The 20945-nt window shown below is 46.8% G+C and overlaps 1 protein-coding gene across 6 annotated transcripts in view; it reads right to left on the reverse strand.

The window, feature by feature from the left end:
• The window catches only part of DENND2A (DENN domain containing 2A), a 101179-nt gene that overhangs the window by 18487 nt on the left and 61747 nt on the right, over window positions 1–20945 (reverse strand). For 5 of the 6 annotated variants that reach the window (XM_036111321.2, XM_078059645.1, XM_036111319.2 and 2 more), the window contains exons 9-14: window positions 20058–20245; window positions 14815–14924; window positions 13782–13851; window positions 12584–12661; window positions 6971–7111; window positions 5449–5597 (exon numbers count right to left, since the gene is read on the reverse strand). In XM_036111321.2, coding sequence (XP_035967214.2) covers window positions 5449–5597; window positions 6971–7111; window positions 12584–12661; window positions 13782–13851; window positions 14815–14924; window positions 20058–20245 — 736 coding nt within the window. The remainder of the gene's footprint in view (window positions 1–5448; window positions 5598–6970; window positions 7112–12583; window positions 12662–13781; window positions 13852–14814; window positions 14925–20057; window positions 20246–20945) is intronic. The other variant, XM_078059646.1, reaches the window with a different exon arrangement.

A 20945-nucleotide genomic window follows, 5' to 3' on the forward strand; every position in this document is an offset into this window, starting at 1 on the left:
GTGCAAACTCCAGTATTTACCAAGATTTGACCACCTTGGGGCGCCTCGGTAGCTCAGTCAGTTAAACGTCTGCTTTGGCTCAAGTCATAATCCCAGGTCCTGGGATCAAGCCCCGCTTCGGGCTCCCTGCTCAGTGGGGCGCCTGCTTCTCCCTCTGCCTCTGCCGCTCCCCCTACTGGTACTGTGTGTGTGTGTGTGTGTGTGTGTGTGTGTGTGTGTGTGTGAAATAAGTAAATAAATAAATCTTAAAAAAAAGATTTGACCACCTAATCCTAAGTAGTCATTTGGCTTATAGTCTTCCGGTACCCCAAAAAGGATAAAAAGGAAATTTCTCGAATATTAAAAACTTTGTCCCATCTAAAACTTTTGAACAAATCTGTTCATGTGCAGCTCTGATTTTATGATTCGGTTGCGTCTGTAGATTAGTCAAAATGTTGGGAATTGAAATTAATAAACTAAAAAACAAATGTTTATCATTGGGGAAATGAAGAAAGGGGTATAAGAAAATATTTATTTGGGTCGCTATGCCAACAGAACAAGCCATCACAACAACATTCTCTCTTTTCCATCTGTCAAACTTGGGCTTGACAGGGCCTTAAGAAACACTCCGTGTCCACCCTGAAGATGAAACAGAGCAAAAATATTATTCTAAATTTGATAGATTTTTGGCTCGACTTAAAACTCTTTCATAACTCATTCAGTATTTGCCACAAGTCCCGGCTACTTCCTGTTGCAGTGAGTAGACTCACTAGCAGTGAAGAGTAAGTACATCGTGTGTGTGTGTGTGTGTGTGTGTGTGTGTGTGTGTGGTGGGGGGATGGCAGCATGACTACAGGCCGAATTCAGGCTAACGTCCACCCCGAGATGCCACGCGGCCACTCACTGAGCTTGTGGCCTGTCCTGCTCTCTTGTGCTGTTCTGAGGTCTCACAAAGATTGGGGGGAATCAGAAGAATGAGGAGGCTTGCTTCCACTTCTAGCTGAACAGGGCCGGAAATGGGACCACATGTGGCGTGTGGAGCACCGTGCCCAGGGGTGATGAGGATGAAAGACCCCACGGGAGCTTATGCGGAAGGCTCTCCTCATAGACTTTCCCAGGTCAGACGATTTGCAGCCAGCCACTGTCCTCAAAGCCCTAGTTTGTCATGGCCTGGCCAAAGAACTCTTCAGTTCCCTAGGGCTCTTTGTCCATAAATCAGGCAGCATTAGGTGGAGGCAGATTCCTCCTGGAGGGATACCCAGTAAGAAGAGCAGGCCCGAGAAGGGAAGATGGGTTCTAGCTTTTTCACTCAGCAACTTCACACACAGGATGTTCTTTGGTGGATTTTCTGTGTTTTGATCATTAGCTATCTTCCTTCCTTCCTTCCTTCCTCCCTCCCTCCCTCCTTCTCTTTCTTTTTTTTCTTAAGATTTTATTTTTAAGTAATCTCTACACCAATGTGGGATGCAAACTTCCAACCCTAAGATCAAGAGTCGCAGGCTGCACTGACTGAGCCAGCCAGGAGCCCAGCGGTGTCACTTTCTTACAGGTGAGCCAGATTTCCCTGTACTGGCTCAGCTGGCCTGTTAGGGAAGGGGTCACCACGGAGGGTCAGAGAGACCTGACACCGAGGTCTCCAGAAGTAGTGTAAGTGCAAAAGGAGGTGCAGAGACGCCCCGACTTCTGAGCACAGTCTAGAGCAGAGGCCTGGCATCCTGGAGAGGACCCACAACACGGTGCGTATTTAACTCTAACCCAAGAACGTTAAGAAGGGCGTTAGATGAGCATGCACAGTTACTTGGGTGTCACGCAGCTCTGAAGTGTCAGGGACTGGAATCGCTCTAAGGAAGGCCCCAGTAGCTACCCAGGTGATTTCTACTGAACCAGATGAAGCCGGGAGGGGAGTGAGCCTATGGAGCTCAGGGAGATGGGGGTGTTGGGGCTGACTTTCCCTCAGCAGCATGTTCATAGAATCACACAGCATTTGAGCCAGAGGGGTCCTGCAGGCATTAGACAGTCCTCCCCCCACTGCAGAGCTGGGCACACGAGGTGGTCGTCCCCTGGGACACTCTGGCAAGCACAGGACGCCTGAGGAGGTGGGGTCAGGAATGAGACCCTTAGCAGGTTCTGGTCCAGGATCAAAGGGAGGGCAAGGCACGAAGGAGCACGGTTCCAGGAGGTCCCGAGCACTCTGGCCTGTGGAGTGAGAGAATTTCAGAGCGAGGAGAGACTGTGGGGTCGCCCGGTCCCACCGGCCTCACTGGGCCCCAGCTGAAGGCCATAGAGAGGGAGGGCTTGGGGAGAAAAGCACAGAAGTCTTACCTTCTTCAGTACACAATCCTAACCTGATGCCAAGCACACAGGGGGTCTCAACGGCGTGTTTTAAAAAAGACTTTCCTTATATATTTCTGTAGATGGGGGTCACAGACGCTGCCCTTCCCCCCCCGCCAGACCACGTGGCGTGCTCCTCCTCCTCCCTTCTCATTTTCTCTGGAGCCAAGTTGCCTGCGTCCCAGCCCTCCCACTAACCACTGGCTTGCTTGAGCAAAGTGACTTAACCTCTGTGTGCTTCTTAGTTTCCTAATAATAGAAGCTATCTGACTGAGTTGTCAGGAGCCTGAAAGAGTACAGATCAACCCCTTCCAAGAGCTGGGCCCAGAGGCGACATTCCAGTGTTCTTTGTGGTGGCGGTGTTGTTCCTGTCATCAGGCTTGCTCATGCTGCGATTCCTTCTTTTCCGGCCTCAGCTCTATGGGCCTTTATTTATTTATTTTTCCATCTCTTCAGGTCTGCCTGGGCATTGGATGGAAAGATAATTTATGGGGCAAGAGAGAGAATACTTCGAGGCATTTGTAACAGGAAAAGCAGGGGCTGGCTGCCTTTGGGGACAACATGACATGGGGGCTGTCACAAGTCGCAGTGACAAGGGGCCTGGGTGCAGATGAGCGCTGGTTTCATAAATGAGGAGGCCCAGGCCCACAGCTGAGGATGCTCAGCCTTCCTCCCTCCTCCAGGGAAGCACCCCAGGGCCCTGCATCCCATGTGATGAGAGACGGATGTGCAAGTATGAAAGCTCTAAAGGGTCTATAAAGGTAATTAAGGTGTTTTACACACACACACACACACACACACACACACACACACTCACACTGGTTAACCGCGCCGTGGCCTGGCTCTGGACCCTGTCCCTGCAGCAGCCGTAGCTGGCGTTTTATCCCCTCTGCCCTCTCATGGCGGTATGCTGTTCGAAGGGACTCCGTCTCTAAGGGCAGAACACCAGGCATCATGGAAAGTGGGGCGAGGAGAGACACTCTGAAGTCCCCTCCAATCCGACCACATCGGTGACCTGTCCCCGCAGTAAAGCTGAGCAGGAGGGGAGGAGCTGGCAGAAGCAACCCAGATGCAGCCACAGGGCAGGGTCCATTCTCAGGGATGGAGTCCCTTCACCTTCCTTTGTCTCTTGTTACAGCAGCTCTGGGGGACGGGCTTCAGTCTGTCAACCCAGAAATCTGTCCAGGCTGGAGGGAGAGGTGGGCAAGTCCCCTCCAGACATCTTCGTCACAGCATTTCCAGGGGTCTTCGTACCCTAAGCCTGACCCATCCCCTCTGCTGTCCTTCAGGGATGCATCTGTCTTTGACCCTTTCTATTCCCACCCTCTCTCTCATTGTACGTCTCTCTCGTGTTCTCCTTTGTTGGGGAGGGAAGCCTGGGGAGGGCACGCTCCTCTCTAGCCATGCCCATCTTCCCAGACATTTTCTCAGGAGGCACCTTCCCAAGCCTACCATCTTCAACCCGGCAGCAAGCTCCTGAAGGGACTGCTTGGCCCCATCTCCAGTCTGGGTGGGCAGCAGGTTTACTGGGCTGGCCTTCACTTCTTGCCTCAGCCTTCCTGAGAGCCATCACTTTCCCTCCCCCACAGTGGAGCCTGAGAATTCTACTTCCGGGGACAGAGCGGAGCTTCCAGAGAAGACAGACAGCTACTCGATGAAACCCGACCCTGGTCACTGAAGGGTTATTACTCATCTTTCGCTTCCAGAGCCCCAACCTTAGAACTCTCCCGCCTGAATTCCCCAGTGCCCAGTGAGCTTGGAGAGCTGCCCACTCCCAGCACCAGCTGCAGGCTGAGAGCCGGCCTGCTTCCTGCGCGGACCCCAGTGCACTGGGGAGTGCAAGAAGCATGACAGTAACAGTGAAGAGCTCACTAAAAACCGGGCGTGGTGGGGGGGGGAGCAGGCTGGGAATAGCTAAGTGGCTGCTGTCCAAAGAGGAGCATCACCAAGATGACCAGATGGGCTGGAGTGGGAGGAGAGGACTGGATTCCATTTCCTTTCACGTTCCTGATGAGCTCCACATTCATTCCTCTGTCCTTTCCGTTCTTCTTTCCCTGTTCTTCTTCCTCCCTTTTGTTTTCCAGATTTGGGAGTCCTCTTTCCTCTCCAAGCCACAGTTCTTTGATTTGTGTGTTTTTGGCATTTCTTCTTTCCGGCTGGACTCCTCGGTTGGCCTCATCTGCTTTCCCTGGTTGGTGGGCCCATCTCAGCCCTTCCTGGAGGGGCAGTCACCAGCCGTGCTGCTGTGCCCTCAGTTCCGGAGCAAAGAAGCCTCTGATTGTGTTCTGAAGCGATGAAAATGCCAGGAATTCTTTTTTTTTTCTTTTTTAATTCAGAATTCACTCAAATCTCTATCTGCATCTCCTCTGGCTCTTCTTTGATTTGTGACTTGGGCTTTGCAAATCACTGAACGTGTCCCTTAGGACATGGGGGGCATCCTACCATGCAGTGAGCAGGTGTGTGTGATTCTGTGTCATTTATCCACCGTGGGGATCCATCTGTGTTTAGCACGGCCCTGCAGGCATCTGTGAACCTTGGCCCCTTGCCCCCCACTCCGCCTTCCTCCGTCTGCTTAGCTGTAGTGAACTGCTTTACAAGTTTCTGAAGGTGACACGCTCGGCCTCCTGTCTCCTTTCCTTTGTCTAGATAGCTATAGCTCCTTTAGCCTGGAATGTGCTTTCTACTTGCTCTTAGTCTCAGGACTCAGCCAGAACTGGCCTCCTCTGAGCGTGAGTGCCCTCCTTGGTGTCCAGAACATGCCACTCCGATAAGCCTCGACGGCACAGTCCCAGGGGCTCTGCTCACGCCTCCATCCCCCGCCCCACCCGGACTGAAAACCGTGAGTACAGCTCTGCGCTTTTACCCTTGTGCCTTTAGCCCACAGCAGAGCGCCCAGCACCCCGCGGAATGATGAAAGGTAGGCTGAATATCAGATAAGTAGCACAGAGAAGCGCAGGCTTACGTTGTTTGACAGAACCAGTGTGCCTTATAAACCTCCCATCCTCGCGGCCCGCTGGTCTGCACCCTTCCCTCAGAGGGGCTTCCTCTGCAGTCCTGGGCAGTCACCTGCCCCCCACACTCCAGACAGTCCTCCGACTGTCATTCAGACACTTTAGTAGAAATGGCCAAGGCAGGTACCTGAGCTTGTCTGCGATGAAGATGATCCTTCTTTCCAGAAGCAGGGAGGCAAACACACAGAGCAGGTGGCGGACGCTGAGAGAGGAGAAGAGAGACTCAAAGTCTACGTGCTCGAGCCGGGAGTCCAGGGGGCGGCACAGTTCAATCACCTGCCGGGGAACAGAGCAGCCATGCGGGGGGCCTCAGCGGGGGCGAGCCGTTTGCGGAGGAAGGCAAAAGTAATTGGGGAAAAGAAAGATCCTAGGACACTGAGGGAGCAGGTACACTTGGTACGAACTCTTTCTCATAGTTGAGTGTGAGGAATGTTCAGATGGAGGTGGGGACACTGGATGGCAGAATCAATGGCCGTGGCCCCAAATGCTGGGAGGCTCGGCCTGACAGCGACATGTCTGGACCATCCCCCTCCCCGGGAGTTCCATGACTGTTGACGTCCTATCACTTAGAGTCCCGCAGGAAAGTGTCTCTGCCTCACGAGGGAATATGGAGTCACAGGCTCAAGCAGAAGGACCAACAGATCCAAGCAGCACTTTCCGGACTCACCTCCTCTGGAAGGCATTTCTCAATAAACCCAACCCCATACCAATCCCTTCCTTATGATGTGTCTTACAGCTTATATGCTTAGTGGGCACATCTTCTCATTCTGTACTCGTTGAAATGTTCCCAAATTCATCTCAAGTCACTGCTCATGCGTGTTTTTCCCTTTAAATAGCTGACTCCTTCACAGTGAGCAGAGACTGGTGTTTTACTCTCAGCATGGCACCTGCCCAGTGCTGCCCCCATAGTGGGGCTCACTAATGTTAACATCCTTATGGCCAAGCCACCTGCATCTGGTATAGGATAGTCCAGGGTTCTCCAGCAACATGGAGAATGCTTCCCTCTGTTCTGGGAAATTGAGTTGTTCCAGAATACCCTAGACCTATCCTTATCCCTCACCTGTATCCAGAGCTGCTTTTTCAAGGGCTTTTGGAACTAGAGACTCAAGGCTGAATGGAATCTGCCTAGTGATATCCACAGAGCCATATGAAGGGAATGGGAAGGATGAAAATAAAGTCCTGCATTAAGTTCCAACCCAGCCAAGGAAAGGGACGTACCTCAAAGTCCTAGACAGGACTAGAGAAGCGCAGGCTTTTTATTCACCTAGACAGGTGAATAAAAAGTAGTATGTACGCTTGTCTTCCCTGAAAATAATCTGTTTTACATTATGAAGTTACAGAGGTGATGGAGACCAAAAATGTAAATAGGTTCAAAGTCAACCTATGAGTGTAATTGGCTAGTAAGAGAAGCTAAGGATGCAGTTCCCTCACCTGTAACACCAATGTCATGCAAAGAAACACCATGTGCTGCCATGGCACAGCTCTGGGGCTTGCTCTCTGGGACTAAACCCTGGAATGGAGGGACAGGACTTAGGGTGGATTTTATGATGCCTGATGTCACATTCAGTGATGTAACAGACCACTGAAAGCCAGCCCTTTGGTCTGGGCCATTCTCTCCTCTAGGGGACAATAGGAATCTGATGACTTACCTCAGTTCCCGATCCTGGCAAGAAGTTTTTGACAACGATGGTTTTGCCCAGTGCTGGGAAAGGGGCTTCCATGACACTCCTCATGAGGGGCTGTACCAGGGCAGGAGAAATGCCTCGCCGTTTTTCCACCTCATCCAAGATCTGCAAGGGTCACAAAAGCAGCTTAGCTATCCTGAAGTCAGGGCACCAAGATATCACTCCGTTTTCGATGAAATGGGCCTGCCACCATGACTAAAGAATTATGGGGAAGCCCTGCTGTCCTCATCAGGCCAAACTTAAAGTGTTTTCACCCCATATGTTATTGCCTCAAATCTCCTCTCTATGTACCCACTCCTTTGCCATGGGCCTTTGCAGTTCTTCTCACTAAAGTGGTGAAGTTCCTTGATCCCCTTGACTTTGGGTTTGGCCATGTAACTTGCTGGCCTAATACATGCATTCTCACTGGGAGCAATATTGCCCCCAAGGGGATAAAAATTGGTTCTTGGGGGTGATGCTGAAAAAAACTTAGATATTATAATGGTTTGTAGCCCTTTAAAAGCCCACAGTACCTAAAAAGATCTACAGCATATCTGTGGAGTTAAAATATCTCTGAGGGTAGCCATTACAGAAGTGCAAACCAAAACCACAACAAGATACCACTTCACACCCATTAGGATGGCTATGACCAAAAGATAGACAATAGCAAGTGTTGGTGAGGAAGAGGAGAAATTGGAACCCTCATGTACTGCTGGTGGGAATGTAAACTAGTGAAGCCCTTTTGCTAAGCCGTCTGGCAGTACCTTAAAAGGTTAAAGATAGTGCTTCCATATGACTTAGCAATTACACTTCTGGATATTTACCAACAGAAATGAAAACATGTTCACACAAAAACTAGTACATTGGGGTGCCTGGGTGGCACAGTCAGTTAGGCGTCTGACTCTTGATTTCAGCTCAGGTCATGATCTCAGGGTGGTGAGATCAAGCCCCATGTCGGCGAGCTCACAATCAGCATAGAGTATGCTTGAGATTCTCTCTCCCTCTCCCTCTGCCCCACCCCCGCGTGCTCTCTCTCTCTAAGATAAATAAATAAATCTTTAAAAAAAACCAAAAACAAGAACTAGTGTATTAATGTTCATAGCAGAATTATTCATAATCGTCAAAAAGGGGAAGTAACCTAAATGTCCATCAACTGATGAATGGATAAACAAAATGTGATATTCCATTATATGCCATTATCAGCCATAAAAAGGAATGAGATACTGATTCATGCTACAACATGGATGAACCTTGAAAAGATTAGGCTAAGTCAAAGACACCAGTCACAGAAGGCCACTTATTGCATGATTCCACTTGGATAAAATGTCCAGAACAGGCAGATTCATAGAGACTGAAAGCAGATTGGTCGTTACTAGGGTTGGAAAGTGACTGCTCATGGCTACAGGTGTTGCTTGCTGGGGTGATAAAAATGTCCTATAAATGTGGTGATCGTTATACAACTGTGTGGATATGCTTTAAAAGCCATTGAATCCTAGATTTTAAATGGGCACATTTTATGTTTTACAAACTATATCTCAATAAAACTGTTATTTTATTTCATTTTTTTTTAAAGATTTTGTTTGACAGAGACACAGCGAGAGAGGGAACACAAGCAGGGGGAGTGGGAGAGGGAGAAGCAGGCTTCCCGCTGAGCAGGGAGCCCGATGCGGGGCTCAATTCCAGGACCCTGGGACCATGACCTGAGCTGAAGGCAGACGCTTAACAACTGAGCCACCCAGGCGCCCCATCAATAAAACTGTTATTTGAAAAAAAAATCTAAATGCAAGACCCTCCATAATCTAGTTGTGGACCAAAGAGTTTATTTTTTATTTTTAAAGATTTTGTTTATTTATTTGACAGAGAGAGACACAGTGAGAGAGGGAACACAAGCAGGGGGAGTGGGAGAGGGAGAAGCAGGCTTCCTGCGGAGCAGGAAGCCCGACGCGGGGCTCGATCCCAGGACTCTGGGATCATGACCTGAGCTGGAGGCAGACGCTTAACGACTGAGCCACCCAGGCACCCCGGACCAAAGAGTTTAAATAAAAATACCATTTATATTAATACACATGTAGCCATTGAACCCTTGAAATAGGGCGAGTCTGAATTGAGGTGTGTTGTAAGTGTAAAATCCTCAGTAGATTTCAGAATACAAAATTAAGGATGTAAAATATCAATCACCATATGGATTATATGTTGAAAAAATAATATTTTGGATATGTGGGTTAAATGAAATTTATTATTAAAATTAAAAAGATCGGGCGCCTGGGTGGCTCAGTTGGTTAAGCGATTGCCTTCGGCTCAGGTTGTGATCCTGGAGTCCCGGGATCAAGTCCCACATCGGGCTCCCTGCTCAGCGGGGGGTCTGCTTCTCCCTCTGACCCTCTTCCCTCTCGTGCTCTCTGTCTCTCATTCTCTCTCTCTCAAATAAATAAATAAAATCTTTAAAAAAAAAAAATAAATAAAATTAAAAAGATCGTATATATGGTAATTCTTCAAAAAATTAAACATAGAATTACCATATAATCCAGTAATTCCACACTTATGGGTACATAGCCCAAAGATTTGAAAGCAGGGACTCAGATATCTGAATGGCCATGTTCATAGCAGCATAATTCACAATAACTAAAATGTGGAAACAACACAAATGTCCATCTAATAAACTGATGGACAGATAAAGAAAATGTGATATATACAAATAACAGACTGTTATTCAGCTTTAAAAAGGAAGGAAATTATGACATATGCTCCAATATTGATGAACCTTGAGGACATATGCTAAGTGAATATAAGTCAGTCACAAAAGGATAAATATATGATTCCATTTACATGAGATCCTGCAGTGATCAGATTCATAGACACAGAAAGTAGAATGGTGGTTGCCAGGACTAGGGAAAGAAGGGAATGGGGAGTTAGTGTTTAACGGGTGCAGAATTTTGGTTCAGAGATATCAAAAAATTCTGGAGATGGATGATGGTGACAGTTATATACAATGTGAATGAACATAATGCTCATCAACTGTACACTTAAAAATGGCTAAAATAGGGGCATCTGGCTGGCTTAGTCGGTAGAGCATGCAACTCTTGATCTGAGGGTTGTGAGTTTGAGCCTCATGTTGGGTGTAGAGATTACTTAAAAATAAAATCTTTAAAAAATGGCTAAAATAGTAACTTTTATGTTATGTTTATTTTAGCATGTTAAAAAATAACACGACAAAAAATTAAAAAGAATCTTTCAGGGGTGGGGAGGCAATTCAGGGAAAAAAATCTTAAAAGGCTGGTTAGGGGGTAATAAAGAATGGATGAGGAACACTGAGGCAGAAGTGACAGTGCACCAGTGTGAAACCTGGGCCTTAGGAGGCCTGTCTTACGCGTTTCTGCTTGCCCACTTGGGCCTCTGCCTCAGGCACAAGAACCGCACACCTGGGCCAGCTCCCTGTCTGAGGAGGAAGACAGACATGTGGACTAGGCCCAACCCCAGACTGGCAGCCGACAGCAGAGCCTGGGCTGCCTGAGTCAGCCAACTCCCAGCCTACCCCCAACGCACGAGTGAGCCCAGTGGAGAAAAGCCGAGCTGAGGCCAGCTGATCTGCGCGTCTGCAAGAATAAATGACCGGTGCTTTAAGCCACTGTGGTTTGTTACTCGGCATGACTGTTAGTGATACTTAATGGTATACTTTTCTTCAGAGATTTTGAGAGCTGTTCTTGAACAGGATTCCCCTTCCTTCCTTCTTTTTCCTTCCTTCCTTCCTTCGTTTTTTGTTTTTGTTTTTCAATGTGGGGCTTGAACTCACAACCCTGATTCCTTTCTCTGTACAACAGGACAATTTGTCATTTTAGTCATCCTAGTCCCTCACCTGGAAATAGCTCGAGTTTTAGAGATCAGTTTGCCAAAGCTCTGTTTCTGGTTCTATCCAGCATATTTACTGTTTGGTCTTTGGCATGGCATCACATCACACTCCCACAATATCCCTAGTCACAAAAATGCTACGAAAACACAGAACTGTGCATCACACACTGTGTTAGTATGTTGACTTGCTTGTCATCCCCTGTCCATGACAAAACAATGGAGCTCACGTGAATTCCAAAGGCACCACTGGATGCTGGGCTAACTCAGCTGTTTTACTTCTACCTTCTGTAGCATTCTCACAACAGCAAATGCTATGACACAGCCTTATTTCCACATTTAAAAATTTTTTTTAAATTTTATTTATTTATTTGACAGAGAGACACACAGCGAGAGAGGGAACACAAGCAGGGGGAGTGGGAGAGGGAGAAGCAGGCTTCCCGCAGAGCAGAGAGCCCGATGTGGGGCTCGATCCCAGGACCCTGGGACCATGACCTGAGCCGAAGGCAGACGCTTAACGACTGAGCCACCGAGGCGCCCCTTATTTCCACATTTAAACAACCCCTTGGGAGAGACCTACATGAGCAGTAATGCATGACTGTCCTAGAGCCTCTAAGTGACCAACTTCTGTGTAAAAGGCTTACCACCCCAGCGGAGGGGAGGCAGGAACACAGATACATCGATATCATTCTTATTTCTAACACACTTGCCCAGAAGTATAAGTTCTACCAAGGCAAGAGGTTACACTAGATCAGTATAGGTCAGGCTTCCTCTGAGGGTAAGTGGAAGGTGGCCAGGAGGCAGACATGTTTCGGAACGCTTTTAGGAAGTGCTGTTTGCCATCCGTGGACAATAGACATAGGACTTCAATTCTCCGAAAGAAAGCTCAGAAAGAAATGCTCAAGGAGAATTTAAAATCACTTTATGGATTAGATACTCATGTCTGGTTAATGTAGGAAATGAATGTTGGATTACACCTAATTTTTGAGATTATCATCATACACAATAGCAATTAGCTCCTCTGCCCACCCAGAATAGTGGGGTGGGTGAGCCAATTCAGTATGGCAATTCCTAGGTCTTGATACACTGGCTCATCTTCCCAAAAAGAGGACCAAATTGTATTAAATTTTGATCCATTTATTTATTTTAAAGATTTTATTTATTTATTTGACAGAGAGAGCGAGAGAGCACAAGCAGGGGGAACAGTAGAGGTAGAGGGAGAAGCAGGCTCCCCACCAAGCAGGGAGCCCGATGCGGGGCTCGATCCCAGGACCCTGAGATCATGACCTGAGCCGAAGGCAGACGCTTAACCATCTGAGCCACCCAGGCGCCCCAAGATTTTGATCCATTTAGAGCACTACTACAATAATAAATATCTCACACACACCACACATATATACATACTTACACATCCATCCATCCAAGTGGCCTCTTTGTCATGCAAAAGCGAGTATGACAAAAGACAATGCTTAGAAGTAAGAAAGTAAAGCACAAGGAATATTCTGGGAAGATCCTCTGCCCCTTCCATCCTCTGTAATTACTTTGCCTCTTCCCTGACCGCCTCTCTCTGGGCCCTGACCTTCACTGGCTCTCACTGCGGGTACTAATGATAAGAGAACAGAGGAGGTGATGGGGGAGGAAGTGGGAAGGAAACTATGTGGGGATATGATTACAAAAGCACCAGGAGTCCAGGTGTTTCCTGTGTCCTCCCGGGCTCTGCCTTGCCTTCCCTTCCTCCCTCCTCTGAGGCCTCACCTTTGAAAAGAGGCTGAAGCATCCCAGGCGGCTCACGATGCAGTAAACTTCAGGGAGACGCTTCCCTTTGCCACCAGGCTTTTGGTGTGAAACAAGGAAATTGTGAGTGTTACCATCTCAAAGTAGAGAACCCAAACATTTTTAAGTGCCTATCATGTGCCAGATGTTTCCCCACTGCAGCTTTTGAAAACCCAAGTAAGTAGTTACCAATTCCCCATTTTATAGGTGGGAAGCACTTCTGGTCACAATATATATACTTATAGTCTCCTGAAGGGACCAAATCAAGGGTGTCGTGCGTACAGTAGGTGCTCAATACGGCCTATGGAACCGTAAAGTAAGGAGGCTTAACTTGTTTACCGAAATCACTGTGGTCCCTGTTAAGGAGTTACCTTGAAACCAAATGTTGTTTATTATAATGGTAATTCCAAACCAGAAATCATTTCTGAACATCCTTTTTGGAACCTGCCTTTTAAGATAATTTTCCAACCAAAATGAAAATCAATCTCAATATGTCAAAGTAATTTCATTACCAAAACTTATTATCCACTTCACTTTTTAAATTGTTATCTATGCTTTTTATTCACTAATTAATTCAACAAATATTTATTGAATACCTACTATGTGCTGTGCATTATCCTGACTCTAAATTATATCAACTTATTTCGAAGATTCAAATACACTGAGTGGAAAATGATTTGCTTCTATTAAAGATTTTCAAAAGAATGGGTCTCAAAAAGACAAGCTCTAAAATGGGTTAGCATCATCATTTCATTGGAATACAATCCTCACTTCTAAAGGTGATTGTTCTGAAGAACACATTCTTGAATGATCTGTAGCATGAACAACAGAACTATCCTTCTTTGGCCCTTAGCAACTGTTATGAATGTGTGCGCTATAAGCTCTCCGGGTCTGTTTAGCATGTTTTATTAGAAAGAATATTTGGCTTAAAGACAGAAAGGTCTTTTATTTGGCAGGGAAAATAATGGAGGAAGTATTTTCTTTCTAAGGGAGACAGAGTTCTTGTTCCTTTCTACCAGTAAGATTTCGATGAACCCCCAAATCTTCCCTGTTTTTAACTCCGCTGATGAACCTGCCACACTTCCTGCCTCTTCTCTCATGGCACACAGTGGAGCCCCAGGACCCAGTGCTGCGCAGGGCTGCCCAGAGCACTGGCAGACCAACAGAAGACTGTACTAACCAGCAGTCTTCGGCAGTAACCGAACCGTCTGCTCCCATCTTCTCCAGTTAAGACAAATGAGAAGGTTTCACTGCGGTTGGGGAAACAAAAGTACATTACATAGCAAAACAAAACAAAAGACACCTGGTTAGAGAGCAATCGGGTGACATTCTGGAGGGGCTGTCAAAAAGGGCGGCTCCCTGTCCTGCCTGTCCATCTCTGTGCGAGGACTCTCTGCACCTGTAGTTTTGGGGTCTGTGTGAGGGAGAAGGAGACCTAAAGTGTCACTGCATCCTGAAAGGATGAGGTCTCACAGCGCTCGATCACCTGACCGCCCCGTTGCCCAAAGAACGGCAGTCACTTACAGAGCATCGATTGTGACTACGGCCCTCCGTGAGCTCCAGGGTGAGAGGGCATTCGCTGTTCTAGGGATGTGACTCAGTGAAGGAGCAGCCGAAGAGGGGGACAGTTCTGTGTCCCTCTTGAAACTGCCCCTGGGGTGACCCTCCCTGAGAACTGTCTCTTCAGAGCCCCCCGAGGCTTGGACTGCCCTGAGAGACTGCTGAGCCAACCTTGAGGAACACAGTGTGCCTCAAACACAGGCTATGCAGCCCCCTGAGTTTGGTCAATTGCTGAAACATCTGATAAAAAAAATACTGGTACGTAACAACATGGTTAAAGCAGAAACGTAAAGCTATCACAATCTGAGTTGACAGCTAGATGGGCTGCTATTAAATGATTCCAGAGCACGGACAAGGAAAGGTGACAGGCAATGTTCCTCTAGTTTCTCCTAGACGAAGAATTACTTTTGCCCTTCACAGAGGCTTATGAACCAAACATATGCCCAGATTGAGTGGGAGGCTGGGAATCTGCATATTTAGCCAGGTGGTTCTTATCTTCAGGGAAGTTTTAAAACACCGGTGGGGAAAGTCTCTAGCCTGGGGCCCATCAGGATTGCTGGCAGTAAAACCGAATTATGGTGTCTGTCCTCTCTGACCTCTCCCTGGTTCTTGCCGAGCCTTTGGGGGTGGGGAAGGGAGATGCCTGCACATACCTGGTAAATTGCTGGACAGGAGTCCAGTCCTTGGCATCAGGGAAACAGAACTGAGGGATAGCCTTCAGCTGGTCCTCAGACTCTCTCATGAACTTGAAAGACCTTTCCAACTGCAGCGAGAAGGGTGAGAGAAGGTTGGGGAATGAACCCCAGCTTGGGAGAGAAAGGCAGACGCTTGGCAAGACCACATCTTCCACCTGCCCACAGTTGAGACCACTACCTTAACCTAGGAAGGGTCTGTAGCTCAGTCTGCTGGGGCCTTTTTTTCCCAGGGCACTGTCAACTCTAGTCTTATGGGAGAAGTCAGGAGAAAACAAAATAGTGTGTTTTAGAGAAATATTCTTGATGTCTAACATTCTGGAATATAACTGTTTTATTTATTTTATTTTTTGTATATTTTTTTAGACTATATTTTATTTTTTATTATTTTTTAAAAGATTTTATTTACTTATTTGACAGAGAGAGCGTGAGAGAGCACAAGCAAGGGAAGCGGCAGAGAGAGAGGGAGAAGCAGGCTCCCCACTGAACAGGGAGCCCGACACGGGACTTAATCCCAGGATTATGGGCTCTGACCTGAGCTGAAGGCAGACGATTAACCGACTGAGCCACCCAGGTGCCCCTGAACTATAACTATTTTAACCAATAAGGAAAAAGTGTCAAACCAATCCCCTCCAAATAGGAGACTCTGAATCTGCAAGGCAGAGCCTTGAATCTGGTCTTCCAACCTCTGGGCCCCTGAAAGCTGCCCTTCCTCGATCCAGGCAAAGACATTTTGTAACATTTCTTAGTGAATACATCCAGTTAAATTACATTATACAGTAAACTTCAATTAATTTCATTGTCCTTGAATGTCAGAACTGAAAGGAAATGAGACATCATCCAGTGTCACATTCTTATTTTAGAGATAAGGAAATAGCCCTGACATGTTAAGTGATATGTCCATGGGCACATAATTAGTGTGGAATCTAGCTAGGGATGGTTTTTCTTGTTTTTTTTTTTTTTTTTTTTTAACTTTTACTGAGAGAGAGATTGCAGTGGGGAGGAGCAGAGGGAGAGGGACAAGAAGACTCTGCACTGACTGTGTAGCTTGAAGGGGGGCTTGATCCCACGACCCTGAGATCATGACCTGACCTGAAATCAAGAGTTGGATGCTCAACTGACTGAGCCATGCAGGTGCCCCTCTAGCTAGGAATCTTAATCTTTAGTCTCTCTCTCTCTGATTTATTTGACATCATAGACTGAATGAATATCCTCTTGTTAAAAAAACAGAACAGGGGTGCCTGGGTGGGTCAGGTGGTTAAGCATCTGCCTTCGGCTCAGGTCATGATCCCGGAGTCCCAGGATTGAGCCCCGCATTGGGCTTCCTGTTCAGCAGAGAGTCTGCTTCTCCCTCTCCCTCTATTCCTCCCCCGCTCATGCTTGCTCACTCAATCTCTCTCTCTCTCTCTTGCTCTTCTTTCTCAAATAAATACATACAATCTTTAAAGTCTGATTAAAGATTGTATTTAAAGCCATGTGTTTACTTATTTGTGTATGAACAGGAGTCTGTGCTTTGCGCCCCATTCTGCGGATCTACTGAACAATAATGTGCGTGCGGTTGACAACACTGTTCTATATACTTGGAAATGTTGGGAGGGTGAATTTTATGTTGTGTGTGTGTGTGTGTGTGTGTATGTGTGTGTGTGTGTGTATATATATATATTTTTTTTTAAGATTTTATTTATTTACTTGACAGAGAGAGACACAGTGAGAGAGGGAACACAAGCAGGGGGAGTGGGAGAGGGAGAAGCAGGCTTCCCACTGAGCAGGGAGCCCGAGGCAGGGCTTGATCCCAGGACCCTGGCATCCTGACCTGAGCTGAAGGCAGATGCTTAATGACTGAGCCCCCCAGGCGCCCCTATGTTATATATTTTTGTGCCATGTTAAAAATGAAGCACTATAGGTTCAAGTTTAGGAAACAAAAAGGAATAATCAGTAATTAGCATATTTGTTTATAAATTTGTACTTCTAAAGTGTTGGGAAGAATGGCTGGCTTCTGTTGTTGTTATTGACACATTTATACTTGTTAACTTTTCTTTATAAAGAGTTAAAGAAAAACATTATGCTCAAGTTACCTTCAGTAATTTGATGTACCAAATATTTGGAGTCTGAATTTCTGAAGTTAGAAAACTGTAATGTCTAACCTAAATTCTTTCTGTAATATTTTCCACCAATTTCTTATTTTGTCTCTCAGAGCTTGCCATTGACCTCCACCTCAAACCAGCTTTGCAGACAGCTTCTGAAGTCTGCAGACCACCAACACTGTTGAATGCTTCCCAGAGGATCTAGAAGCCTTCCCCAGGACACCAAATGTCAGAGAGGGGAGGTCTCTAAAGAGAGTATCCAAAGGAATACAGCACTGGGCTGATTTTTTTTCAATTTTAAAACCTACTTCTAGTATGTTTTCCCTTAGGCTACAGCAAATAAAATTAAAGCTGCTATTAATATTAATGGTTGAGACAACTATCAATGAATGAAACACAGCCACCATTTATAGACTTAAAGCCAATTAGTAACTGTCTTTTGGTTTTCCTCCTTCAGAATCAGTAGTCACTGTCTCTTTTCTATATAATGATACTCTCTTCCCTCCATGATCCAGAAGATTCCAGCTGGTCCTGGAGCAGTTTTTGAGTTGATAATTCACTAGCTCAGACTGTTGCCAAAGCAATAATTTTGACTACCCTTGGACAGTCTCACAGAGAAGCAAATACCAGCTGGGTGTAGTTGTTGGAAGGGGTCATTAATCACCACCGAGGGAAGGGCCATCAACTATAAAGAATACAAAAGGAAAGAACAGGGACATTTCTCCACAGTGGAAACCATTAGAGAACTGCAGAGTAGGCCTTGTAGGGAGGCAAGTTCTAGCACTTTTTGACATGGCCCATCCATTTGGATATACCCGCCCTCGGATCACATGCACGATACACACAAATACGTGTGAACACACATGTGCCTATACATGCTGTCATCAACATAGGAGTTATCAACCCATATGGGCACATATGTGCTCTTATATGCACATACACTCATTTACAGGAAGTGAGACATGGAGATGTCTCTCACAAATACAAGCAATCATAAATGTCTGGAAAACTTCCCAGTCTCCATGAATTGTCATAAAGATAATTACATGATATTGAGCATTTTAGTGGAACATGGCAGGCATGATCTCTAGTGTGCAAATATGGAGGGTAAGTCTTGGTCAAGGTGACTATAGAAATGGGGGATAAAACTCATGAGAAAGAGAAAGGAGGAAAAGGTAATTCTGACAGAGAAAGAGAGCAAAGGCAAGAAGATATAAAATAGCCTGATCTGCAAAAAATGCATGTACAGAATGATCACATAACATTTAAAATATATATCTAAAGAAACACTGGCAACAAGATACATTTCCAACAGAAAGAGACTGGTTAAACAGATTAGGGCATACCCACATAACAGTTTATGTAATTAAAAAAAAAAGCTTTAGAATTTATATTAAATATGTTTCTAAATAATGATACGTTTACAAAACATGATGCAAAAATTATACAGTGTGTAACACCAGTTTTGTCAGAAAATTACACTATGAGAAAAGTCTGGGAGAAAACATAATAAAATGCTCACATCGATTATCTCTGTGGAGTGGGATTATAGGTAACTTTTTCTTGATACATTTCCAGATTGGTCCCCTTTCCAATAATGACTATATAAGTTTCCGCTCAAAGAAGTTTTAATGTGGATGTCTAAGAGCCTGGGGATTCCAGGTTGGAAACTACAAGCATTCAATAGTTATGGTGATTCATTCATTCATTCATGAATTAATGCTTTTGTTCCTGAAACATTGATTAAATATTGCCATGTGTACAACATTGTGCTAGGCCCCGAGGGAAGTAAACAGGATAAAAACAGTCCTTCGTGCCTTGGTGCTCTCTCCGTGTGGGCCTCAACTAAATGTGGGCATACCTACGGGGCGCCTGGGTGGCTCAGTCGGTTAAGAGTCCAACTCTTGATTTCAGCTCAGGTCACGATCTCAGGGTTGTGAGAGCGAGCCTTGCGTTGCGCTCTGCTTTCAGCAGAGTCTGCTTGAGATTCTCTCTCCCCTTCTCCCTCTGTACCCCCCCTTCTCTCTCAAATAAATAAATAAATAAAATATTTTAGAAACAAATAAATAAATAAATGTGGGCATACCTATAGTATTGGGGTTTTCAGGGGATCATCCTTGGAGGTCAGCTAAAGGAAGGTGAATAGAGCCAGTTAGGAGGGCTAGTGCCCATGGCTTACTTCAATTATACAGTTTCTATCCTAAATTCCAAGGACAGGACTTGATTGCTGCACTGGACCACCGTGGGCAGGACAGAAGGAAGCTGGCCCAGGACAGGAGGAGACCCACGCCTCCACAGATACTGGGATTATGTGTGGGTGGTGGCAGCAAAGGGAGGCCCCTGAGGGGACCAGGACGGTACACCCTCCCCCCCCCGCCTCCGAGCACCTTCATTGTATGAACTGTGCATAGTGTCACATTCTACCTCATGAGTCTTTGTATGCTTATCTTTTGCCTTCCTGTCAGAGTATGGGCTTCTTGAGGACAGGAAACACATTTTGCTCATCTTTGTAATGATGGGGCCAAGCAGAAAACAGCTTGAATGTAATAGGGTCTCAGTAAATTCTGGTTGGACTGAAGAGAGCCTCTTTAATACTGGCATCAAAGCCTAAGAATGCATAAATTTATACATTATTGGTCATGCCATTTTAGGCTTTCTGAGGGCCATTTCACGAACCATGTTAGAACAGAACAGAAATCTAGTGCACACATCCAGGGGTACGTGGTGCACGTACAGATGTTTGGCATGGACACAAACACAGCTCCCTGGGGAGAGCTGTGTGGCTGATGGGAAAGATGCTTCTAGGACAGCTTGGAAAGAGATGTGGCTGGATAAGGAGACGGGGAGGATGAAGAGGATGGCATAGTCACCACAGGAAGTGAGTAAGTGTTTTTGTCTGTACTTTGAGTCTTCAAATCCCTCACCACCTGGGACCTCCCAAATTCTCCAGCGGCAGCTTTTTTCATTTGCTATACCCAAATGGGGACTCATGGTTCAAGATTCTAGACACTGAGTGTTCCTCAGACCCCTGCACCTCCCAGAAACCGCGAGTCCCAACAGGATGTGGGCACGAGTGCTACAGTCCCCCTCGCAGGCCGCCGAGGCCGGGCCGCCCTGTACCTTGAGAGGGAACTGCTGGGTGAGTTCTGGCACATACGCAGCCCCGGCCTGCTTCTTGTGCAGGGACACGACCACGAAGTACTCGAACAGCTGCCTCTGCTGGTACTCCATGAGCTCCCGGTCAAGGCACGGGTATCTGGGAGCGTGCTTCAGGCGGGACTTCACATTGACCAGGCGCTGGCTGTGAGCTGGGGAGAGAGGGCGAGTGAGCGCCTGGGCGTCTCTCCTTCTGACGTGGAACCGCACAGAGCTGTGACAGCTTGTGTGGTTCCCGGCTCAGAGTACTCCTTCTGATCCTACAAGTGTTCCCACCTTTAACAAGTGAGTACAAAACTCTTTGTTTGGGGTTCTTGCCAAACTTGGGGGGAACAACACTGGATGGGCCGCCAGGCTAATAGGGGTGCAGAAGCCTGGAACGCGGGGCTTTGCTCTGCCATGGGCTGGCTGGGTGGACTGGGGACAGTGGCTTGAGTCATCCTTGTGTCGCTCTGTCAGATGGGGTGGAGACACTGACTCCTCCCCTCACACATTCCCTCCATCTTTCAGTTTGTGGGATGTGACAAAATCCAGACCACAGAGCTTTGCGAGCAGGAAACTTTGTCATCATCTGCGTGACAGACTGGGCAGAGCCATGACTAACTCAGGAGCTCCCGCCCGCCTTCCCTCCTGCCGCTGTTGTCTGTGATGGAAACGGGCTTGTTTCATCCTAGAGGTGGGTCAGGGAGCACGGGGTGTGAGAGATGAATGAGGCAGGGCCGCTGACCGCACGGCTCTCCATCACCTCACTCAGCAGGCCTGGACTATGGCTTTCCTGGGCTTCCCCCTGGGGTCTGAGAAATTGTGGAAAACTCACTAAAGCCTAGACCAAAGTCACCGAATTTAGATCTA

Source organism: Halichoerus grypus, chromosome 12 (genome assembly GCF_964656455.1).
Source record: "Halichoerus grypus chromosome 12, mHalGry1.hap1.1, whole genome shotgun sequence".
NCBI lineage: Eukaryota > Metazoa > Chordata > Mammalia > Carnivora > Phocidae > Halichoerus > Halichoerus grypus.